Source organism: Anoplolepis gracilipes, chromosome 5 (assembly GCF_047496725.1).
Source record: "Anoplolepis gracilipes chromosome 5, ASM4749672v1, whole genome shotgun sequence".
NCBI lineage: Eukaryota > Metazoa > Arthropoda > Insecta > Hymenoptera > Formicidae > Anoplolepis > Anoplolepis gracilipes.
The window spans coordinates 9,107,936-9,119,044 of NC_132974.1; the positions used below are offsets into that span (position 1 = coordinate 9,107,936).

At 29.3% G+C, this 11,109-nt stretch overlaps 1 protein-coding gene and 1 long non-coding RNA gene across 2 annotated transcripts; both read left to right on the forward strand.

The window, feature by feature from the left end:
• Window positions 1–885: 885 nt before the first annotated feature.
• Window positions 886–4,897, forward strand: LOC140665876 (glycerate kinase). Its single transcript, XM_072892454.1, has 4 exons — window positions 886–1,140; window positions 1,919–2,480; window positions 3,036–3,907; window positions 4,177–4,897. The coding sequence occupies exons 1-4, from the start codon at window positions 886–888 to the stop codon at window positions 4,522–4,524; spliced, it is 2,037 nt and encodes a 678-aa protein (XP_072748555.1). The 3' UTR covers window positions 4,525–4,897.
• A 1,408-nt stretch (window positions 4,898–6,305) lies between these two features.
• Window positions 6,306–7,217, forward strand: LOC140666158 (uncharacterized). Its single transcript, XR_012046719.1, has 3 exons — window positions 6,306–6,460; window positions 6,788–6,878; window positions 7,010–7,217. It is a non-coding gene; the product is annotated as an uncharacterized lncRNA (long non-coding RNA).
• The last annotated feature ends 3,892 nt before the right edge of the window (window positions 7,218–11,109 follow it).

Genomic DNA, 11,109 nt, shown 5'->3' on the forward strand with positions numbered 1-11,109 from the left:
TATTCATATGCTGGTCAACAAAGATAAGAGAAACATATATCAACAAAATATTTTAGTATCTTATTAAAGAAATAAAAACTACAATACTAACAATATTATAAAAGTACTTAAATTTAATAAGTATGTCTAAATTTAATAATTGCTATTAATAAGAATATTATTATACACACACGCACATATAAACTTATTCGAATCTTTATTTAATTATAAAATTAATATAACTGCAATATATAATCATTATATAATAATTTTAACAAGGTTTATATTAGTTATTTATATTTTTCTATTTTTAAACTTATATATACACATATATGTACTTTCTTTTAAATAATTATAATTATTTAATTTTTGAAAATAATAACGATTGACATAAACATATCGTAATTATTTATTACACATTTAATTAGAAACGATAAAAATATATTATTAAAAGACCATCAGCACATAAAAATTGCACAGTTTGATATTTTTATGTAAACTAATACTGTATTTATTTTATTTTTTCCGTGTTTAATAATTAATTAATAACCGAAATAAATTAATAATTATACACGCATTTTGACAAATTTTAATTAAAATTCGTATAAAAATTAATGTAATAAAGGTATAATATAATAAATATATAATAATAAATATATAATAATAAATATAATAATAACTATTATAATTAATATAATAAAAATATTAAAATTAATTTTTTTGTAATTCAAAATTAATTTTATGCTTTTATAATTAAAACAGGATAATAATAATAAACCAAAACAACATGAAATTATATCCAGCACTTAATAACCTAAAATGTAATACTCAATTATATCAGAATATTTCATATTAGCTATTTCCGATAATTTTATATTTCCAAAATCGTAAAAGTTCTATTAAATCATGCAACATAAGAGAAAACACAAACAAGGCAAGCAGGAAGAGATCTATTCATTGAAACAAGAAGAAACAGCCCAAAAAATTGCAGCAGTCGAAGCGAAGAGACAACAAATCATAAATGACATAAAACTTTCTTTAAAGCAAAGACAATTTGACAGATTAGCGATAGAAAAAGCGCGTTCCAATGTGGAAGCAAGCATTCGACAAAAGGAAATTAGAGATATGAAAAAATTGCGGGGAGAAAAAACAATGTTGCAGGTTATAATGTCACATCAAAATTCCTTTACTGTTTCTTATCAAAAGAACAAGTTATTTGCAGGATTGTGCCGTAGATTTGAAAATTACGTCTACATCAATTGTTTACATATTGTCTACATAATGTTTACATAGACTTTTTTCATGACAGTGTAAACTATGTAAGCTATTATAAATTAAATGTCAGAATGTTTACAGATAAATGTCCAACCCTGGTTATTTAATACTTTCAATACTATGATTATCTCAATCGCTCAAAAAAGAATATATGTATATTTCCATATTTATTTTATCTTATGTATATAATTTATTAAATTTCATAAAAAAGAATTTTTATCTCTTCTTACTTCGATTATATTCGAGTTTTACTTTAAATTGTACGTATATGTATGTACATATTAACAACTTGAGCAAAAGAGCTACAGTCTTTCCAATATTCATTATATTAATATACAATATAATCATCTTAAATATATCTTTCTAATCATTAATTTTCAAAAAATATAATATTCTTGACTTCACATATACAACAATATTTATATTTATTTATTTACATTTCAAATTGTTAATAAGAAATATTCAGCCATGAAAGTGTTAAAGTAATGCAACAGTATTAATAATAATATAATTTTATTTACATACATATTATAATATTTACATTGATATTACAACATAAATTATAACATTATAATAATTATAGAAATAATATTTTAGAGTTCTCTAAAAATCAGCGCTTTAGTATATAAACTTACGAAACTGTCGAAATTTTCAATCAATACAGATTCGTAAAGATCTCAGTACTATCATCGAAGCGGGTATAAAATGCATTTGTCCGTCAGTAATTATACCTAAGAAGATTAAGTATGATGGTCGTGCGACGCTAATAATTAACAATGTCAAGTACAAAATAAAAAATAATTTACATATTGTTGGCTGGGGCAAGGAAGTTGTTGCAATGAGCTCGGCGTTTGAAAAAGTGGTTGGCAAACAACTAAAAAGAGGATTTATAGTGGTACCTCGCAAATCGATCTCTATGATGTGGAACTTTCCGGAAGCGTTTCCAAAGTTGGACAGTCGTATAACTTTCGTTGAAGCCGGAATGGCTGGACAACCAGACGAGAAAACAGTTGAAATTACGCAGAAGATCGCGAATTACTGTAAGAGGCTGAAAAAACGTGACTTATTGATAGTTATGCTGTCGCGAGGTCTAGACGATCTTTTGTGTTGCCCACGAAATACAATTACATTGAAAGATAAGTTAAGAGTTCTTAACAGGTTAAAAGCTGCTAATGCGACTCTCGAGGAGATCAATATAGTGAGAAATAAACTTTCTGCGATAAGAGGTAAGTGGTTTAGTTAGGTGCGAGAAAATTTTATTAGTTCTCTCTGATGAAACTTTCAACTCACATTTCAGCTCTTGCGTTTCATCGAAAGTCTATAAGTATGATCTTATTAAATAGACAAATGTAATCTAAGACTAATGTTAATTTCATCATTTTTATGATTAAATAATATTACATTTGACTTAACAATAAAAATTAAATCACACAATGATAAATGATTATTTAAACAATTACATTAATATATTGAAAAAAACACATAAAAATTATAATTAAAAACATAAAAAAATTATAATAAAAGAGAATTTTTTTGTTTCTTTCTAAATGTAATTTAAAAGAACATTTTTATATAGACAGAGAAAAAGAAAGAATTTTTCATTATTTGTTTCTTTTTTTTTATATGCTTGTGCTTAACTTTTTTTTAGATATACCTAACATTATCGAAAAGAAATTTTTGTCTTTATTATAGATAACAAAAAAAATGTAATATTTCAATTTTAAATAATAATTATACAAGATTTTATGAGTAAAGAATATAATAAAAGGAAACTTTTTCAGGTGGTGATCTAGCACGTTTGGCTTATCCGGCTAAAATCATCACCCTCTTCACATCTGACATCTCAGCAGAATCATTAGAACAATTGGGAGGTGGTCCGTGCGTTTACGATCCAAAAGATCAAAGAGCCTTAGCTATTTTGATGAAGTATAAACTTGTCGACAAAGTATCGCACAACGTTCGTGAACTGTTAGGGGAATCCGAAACCCGGAAGACGAAAGCGGACGCCCAATTGGACGAGAAGAAGAGGTATAAGTTCGTACAACAATATGTGATCACGTGCAACGCCGACGCTATTGAGTGTATGGCGACGGAAGCCCTCAAACTGGGGCTGACCCCTTTGAAATTAAACTCCACCTGTGGCGGGACCGTCGAGGAATTCGCGCAAGAGTACGTGAAGATCGCGTCGCTAATGATCCTGGCGGTTGAGAACAAAATTACCAAGTTGGAGATGTACGAGCAGATGAAGGAAAGTCCGGTATGTCCTCTCACCGACCAGAAGGTGTGGGAGATATTTCCTACGAAGGACAAATGGAGTTCGGGGCTATGCCTTTTGCTGGGAGGTCGACCGGCCGTTAATCTCGGCGAGAATTCCGGCAAGGGTGGCCCCAATCAGGAGCTCGCCCTCTACTTTTCCTTATATTGGTACGTGCGTACGAAGCAATATCCAATTTTGCGAGGATACACCGTCTGGTTTCTCGGTGGTAGCTCTTACGGAAGAGACGGCAATACCAGCGCAGCTGGCGCATTCGGATACAAGAGTCTCACTACTGACGTTCACCCGGAATACGAAAAAGCGAGGAATATGTATAAGACTGCCTTTCTGAAATGGCGGAAGCTCACCGAAGATAAACAGAGCGAGTCGGAGATCGTGGTAAGAGTACGACAGCGATAGCCTACTTTATTTTTTATCACGCTCGCGTACAGCCGAATAAAGCGGAAGCGATGAAATATTGAAACATCGCACACTAGGGGAAGTCGATGATATTGCCAGCCAGACACGGGGGCGGGGGGGAGAGGGGAAAGGGAAGAGGAGGGTTTTCAATGCGGAGCACTTTGCGAAGCACAATACATAGAACTTTAGATTTGTATTATTGTGGCATTGATTCGCGGTGCTGTAATTCATGCGAAATCTTTTTGCAGAAAGCTCGCCGAGAGATGAAAGACGCAGAGGAAATGAAGGAAAGGTATGCCGCTATTCTGCCGGAACGAGTTTTGCAGGAAAACAACACGAATTTGTTTTTCTCGAGTATCAACAACGGCGACGAGTTATTACAACTAAAGAAAGAAAATTATTACACGCTCGCAGATGTCGGAGATCTTCACATTATACGTATCGCCCGCTTCCAGTGCAACTGCAGCGGTACCTGTCATGTAGACGAAGATAGGATATACGCCGATAGAGACTACCCTGTCAATCGTATGTTATCGACGACGGTAGTCCCAGTGTTACAATATTGTTGTCGGGTCACAGCACCGAAGAGCCTTTGATTATTTACGACTCTGTTGTGTGCCAGATTTTGTGATGGATTTTACTCCGTTCGCTTCAAATTCGTACGCGACCTGATTTCTTGGATAAATGCATAGATATCTTATTTTCCACATATCAAACATTCATAAATAATTTAAAACATATTTCTATCAATAATATACATTTAATTAACTAAAAGAAATATATGGAACTATACATGTTTTTACATTAAAATAAACTCGCATCAATAAATCAATCAATTGTACATACGATAAAACTGCAACTTTTCGAAATTACATGCTTTATTAAAATAAATACTTCTAAATCTTAGTTCTAATTCTTTCTAATTCGCGTATAAATATTTTATCGTCGATAATAATAAATTGTACGTTGCGAAAGCAGTTACAATTATACATTATCTCTATTTTAAAATTTACAATAATGTATGCTTTTATCATTTTGAGATTCTATTATAAAACTCAACAAAAAGTTTTCTAAATAACACGTCCAATAAGAAAATGCATAAGAGATTTATTTATTAAGGAATATTTGCAACAATATAAAACACCAAATAAATTTATCATGAACAGAATTGATACAGTGTGCGAATATTTGAACTCTAAAGTTATCAAAAGTTTATCAAATGAAAATTTATACTAACATATCTTATCTTCCCACACACAGCTGTTTACTATTGATAACGTATTGATTTTTATGGCCTCATATTGCGCACCATTTGATGTATGTACACACAACAATCCCATTTTATAAACAATCGTACAAACTCTACAAAAATGCTAATATTATAAATGCTTATGATAATTATGTCCATACAATTAAAACTATAAATAATATGAGTAATGCAGTTTAATTTATTGTGCAAATTATAAGCCAATAAATTTGTTTTGTAAATTAAAAATTTGTCATCGACGATAAAATGATTTCTATTGAGCGATCGACTTTCCAAGCAAGGACGAAGGAAACGAAAGTCCCAAGAAGCTCATTTCGCCCTTCCTTGACATAATAAAGATCTTCTAACTCGGCATGTCCCTTGGGATCGGTATCAATCCCGTTCAACAAAGCCCTGGGAATGGACTCACCTACCAACGACATATCTGCGATACGGCGTAGTTCTGCGAGTGCGTTCTTTCTTACCGTTTCTTCGTGACCAAATCCACGATGCCTTTGAAAATACTACTTACAGAAAATGCGTGTGCGAACTTCTCTTATATTAAATTTTTGCTCAGTTCAATCCGATTAAGCTTGTCTACTGTTGGAAAAATCGTAAGCAAGATATTGTCGACAATAATAATTCTAATAAAAGCAAAAAAGATGAATTTGAAACAAATGCAATTTATTTAAGTTAAATTAATCTATTTAATTGGTTTACAATTTTTAAAAAATCGTTTTTTAATACCGTACTAAAAAAATTAAATCTGAATTGGCGGAAAAAATTGTAGCCTTACATTAAGTTTTTTCAAGCATATATTATAATCAACTATTTTATTAATAGATGATGTAAAGTTTTGATACATTTATAGCTATAGAGAAAAATGCTGAAATATGTTTTGTACGTAATACAGTTTTACGTGTTTTGTTACTTAATCTCATTTACATAATAAATATTGCACGCTATTATTTACGTAGTAAATATTGCGCGCTATTATTTTAGCATAAAAAACTGAGTATGATTATAAAAAGTAATAATTATATGATGTAGCAATAATAAAATCAAGCGTAAAATGCACAAACAGTTTTACTGCCTTATCTTCACTTCTGACCTCACAACTATGCAGGGCACTATAAATTTAGTTCGACATTAAGATTCTTCATAATAGTTTGTTGAATCTCTCTCGCGTAATAACATATAATACATATATTGCACAATGAAACGTTTTACGGTGTTCTGTATTTTCCTTCTATTCGTGCATTATTCAATGCAGGTTCCTAAATATGGTATGTAATTTTACTACGAAGTCTTGTATAAACTTGTATAAACCATTTGTTTTCATACAATGCATAATATAGAGGATAATTTAAATAAATTTGAAAGTGTCTTATATAATTGCTTCTGAAAAGAATGATTTATTAGAAAATCTAAACAAGTTTCTCAGCTTTTCTATAAATAATCAAATAAAATAAAAGTTTTTCAAATATATATCTAATCTTTTATCTTATACATATATATATATATATATATATATATATATAAAGTATATAAAAAATCTTTTAAGAAGATATTTTCTTCTTCTATATTTCAATTTGTTACAAAAATTATTTCAGAAAACTGTGCCAGTGAAGTACTTCCCACAGGAGATCGGCAAAGATGTGTGAAAGTAACATGCACGTCGAATAATAAATATAAACTAGAAGAGTAAGTTTAATAAAGTATATATTACAAATTATGTATGTATAACAAAACTTGTACTTACTGCTCATACATTAATTGCTACTAAAAATGTTGAATTGTTAATCTAAAGTTAATATATATTATATTTGCTTTAGATGTAACTGTGACAAGAATGCAGGACAACATCTTGGAGAACGTCATTCTGAATACCCCGTTTGCTGTCCGCGATGTAATAGTAAAAAACATTAAATATATAAAATAAATGTGTGGTATATTTTTACATTTCTTGTTATGCATAAATATATCATTAAACTGTTTTTAATTTTTACATTAAATAATAAATAAATTGCGTCCATTTCATTATATCCTCTAGTTGAAACATTTTGCATCATTGTGTTTATTTTTTACTCTTGTTTATTTTACGTAAATTTCAATTACAATATGTATATTTATTGTTGATTTGACCATTTCTTACCTATTTATTCAAGTCAAAAACATTGAAAGAATGATATAACTAATTGTAAGTTACTATATATAATAAATTACTTGATAAATAAAGCTCTTTAATGTTTACAAACACGAACTTTAAAATCGGAGCGACTAAAAGTCGAACGCAAATGGTTGTACGTTAATTTCGTAGAAAAATTATTTTCTTTGTGTAAACATTTCGTTTGTAAACATTAAAGAGCTTTATTTATCAGGTAATTTATTATATTACGGGCGCATATTTTTCTTGGTGTATTTGCTAAAATCTAATTATATTTAAATATATATATATATATATATAATTATATTTAAATATATATATATATATTTATATGTATACATACATCCATACATACATAAATATACATACCTGTATATATTTATTTATTTTGTATATATATATATATATATATATATAGTAACTTACAATTAATTATATTAAGCTATTAAAATTGAAATAGATAATATCAAAATTGTATAAAGATTATCAAATTAATTTTAGCTTTGCTCTCTCTCTCTCTCTCTCTCTCTCTCTCTATATATATATATATATATATATATATATAAAGATATACACAGAGTGTGGTTCAATATTTACATATTTCTTAGAAGGAACAGAAATAAAATTACAGTTGTAAGAATAATATATGTATATCTATATATATAAAGATATACACAAAGTGTGGTTCAATATTTACATATTTTTTAAAAGGATCAGAAATAAAATTACAATTGTAAGAATAAAATTAATTTGACAATCTTTATACAGTTTTGACAATATATTTAAAATTAAAATTATACAATATTAAAAATAATAAGAAGATAATAAAAAAATTATATGTATAATTGTAATAAGTCTGTAATTAAAAAAAAGATTGTTACATATGTACGTATTTAATATAATTATCGTAGAAATAACGTGAAAGAGAAATCAAAGATATAGAAATTTATATTGCCTTTACACATCGAAGATTTGTCAAAATGCAAAACTTTGTGAAGAATGGTTCTCAAGAGTATAATGGCCAGCGAAATCTTGATTAAGCATGAAGCAGAGTATATTTCACATAGTATAGAGGCAACCAACCAAGAGGAGCCATCGCTGTACATTTGCATGTCTCTGCAGAGAAGCCACGACTAAATATGCACTGCTCGTTATTTAACCAACCACCAAGCAGCGTCGGTGAAGCTCTGCCTTTGCAACTATAGATCCACCGCGAAATTCTACCGTGCTTACACGCACCGTGTCATTTTCCGCGATTTCATGTTGAAGCGCCTTAATTCAGAAAAGCTTAATTAATTAGCTCGACATTTTTATAAAATTATATAATCCTTTTTTCGACTGAATTTTTATTTCACCTTTCGTTTTATCAAATTACTAGAATTGATCTATGTTAGACACATTTTAAGTTCTCTGTAATTCGCATGTAAATATTGTTAATGCAAAATTAAAATTTTATACGTAATAATCTCATAAACGCTTGACGTTGATGCTACATGATATAATTCTAAAGTTATATCTAAAAAAATCTCTATGCGCTTTTTCCGGTTAAATCTACAATGCAAATCGAATGGCGGATAAAAATGCTCGCGAGCGAGACTTGAAGAGACGACATATGCTGTGTAGGTACATTTTTTTACTCTAGAGATCTCCAACTAAAATACATGAAATATAAGAGGAACGGCAAATTTCCATATAAATCTCAGTATTGTTCTTTTGCACCGGAAGAACTGACAGACTATGGAATAAGCGTTAGCAATGATATATTGCCCTAAAACAGATTAATCTAGTTGGCTTGATACCAGGGTTACGATGCTATCTAAAAGATATGCGATGTGAGATTTTTCTTCATTAAAGTTGCAATACCAGTATACTAAACAAACGTTTAAATGACGTGTAATTTATTCTACTAAAGGAAAAAACTTGTTTCTCGCAAGCAAACGTTTTAAGATTTCTTCGAACAAAGTTAGTCTTCAAGTAGAATGCTTGAAGAGTTTCAGACTTTATCTTGAAGGAATGCAATTATATATTTTTATAATAATAATGATGATATGATACAACAAGATATTTGAATGTATAAACACTAAAAACTAAGAGCCTTTTTTAATATATAGTTACTTGATTAAATAAATATATAAAATAAATAAATAAATAAATAAATATGATATATTTTATAATAATAAGATTTTAATAAGACGTCAATTTTTTCTTATTATAATAAATTTTTCTGTATAGATCGCTTTTCATTAACAATAGATAATAAAAATAAAACAAATGTTTATATTATTATAGGAAAGATAGGTATCTAGTTTTTGCACATAAGTCCTAATCAAGCATTTTAATCGATCAAAGATTGAAATTATCAATGTAATCGAATTATGTTTATATTTCTAATAAACATGGAGTGCAACTCCGACAGCTTCTCTATTGGTTGACTGATTATAGAATAATTGAATTGGCAGATAGTGCAATTCTGGTCGATGCCAACGAAGTCGTATATTCCAGTGAGTTTCGTGAATACGCGGAATTAACGCGGAAAAATGAAACTGTCGAAATTTTTATAAATTCGTATATCTCTGTAGACTGCATGTCATACTTGTTAAATAAATCACATTCCACAGACGCATCGCATCGATGACTTAAACACGACAGGAAGAAAGTATAGTATGAATGCCGAGTAATAATTTCTGTGAAAATACTCTCAGGAGGAAAGAAGAGGCTAGGGAGAGATGTAAATTGTGCAGATGGAAAATATCTCGCACTCAGCTCCGCAAATACCATGCTAGGTAGATCTAATTGCAAGCTGCATTTCATTCCCAGGTTGGAAAAATCTCCAGAGACACACGACAAAGGTATGTGTACTTGCGTTGCGATACCCACCACGTTTCATAGCGAGACGGCTTGAGAAATGATGTAAGAGATTATCAACCTTGAATTAATGTTCGCATAAGACGCACCAGTACACGAGAAAATTTCTTTTTTAAAAAAGCAAATCATTATTTCACAGTGCTAATCACTACAAGCAATTGTATATAAATAAAAAGAAAGAAATAGCAAACAAAGAAATGTATGTACAATAGGATCATTTAAGAATTGTAATCTGTTTTCTTTGTTGCAAAATCTAGTTTGGAACAAGCGAGATAGCGTACTATTTGCAGAAAATATTAAAGTTTACAATTGAACATATAAGTACATGCATATTTTAGAAAGAGAGAAAAGAAAAAGGAAAAAAAAGGACAAAAGAAAAAGAATCTAACTTAATAAATAATTCTAAAATGAAAAAGTATAGTATCATGATAACATAATAAGCATAAATTGTAAAATTATCGAAAAGCATGTATTATTATACATTATTATACATTATAGGCGTATTATGATAAAATTTTAATGCGATCATATCTAGTTTGATTAAATTCATCTGGGCTTTTTATACTAATCCAATCATCATTGATTTGTGTTTTCAAACTTCCATTGCACCGCTTTAGATTAAGCAGAATGAAATTATACGAACCTAGGTCAGCGATTCTAAATGCTTCGGATTGCTTAAACTCTTGAGAAAACAAACCGTGGACTTCATTTCCATATCTTACCATCTCTATTCTAAGAGATGAGAAATTTTTAATCATTTCAATTACATATCGATATTACCAAATATTAGTAAATATCGATGTATGATCAGAATGATCGAACATTTTTCGTCTTATATATATATATATATATATATAACTAAATTAAATGTAATATTTTTTAAAGATGCATATGTGCAGCCTT

Coding starts and splice junctions, on each gene's coding strand:
- LOC140665876 (XM_072892454.1), top strand. CDS start 886: ATGCAACATAAGAGAAAACACAAACAAGGCAAGCAGGAAGAGATCTAT. Junction 1,141..1,918: donor GAGAAAAAACAATGTTGCAG/GTTATAATGTCA, acceptor CAATCAATACAG/ATTCGTAAAGATCTCAGTAC. Junction 3,908..4,176: donor AGAGCGAGTCGGAGATCGTG/GTAAGAGTACGA, acceptor ATCTTTTTGCAG/AAAGCTCGCCGAGAGATGAA.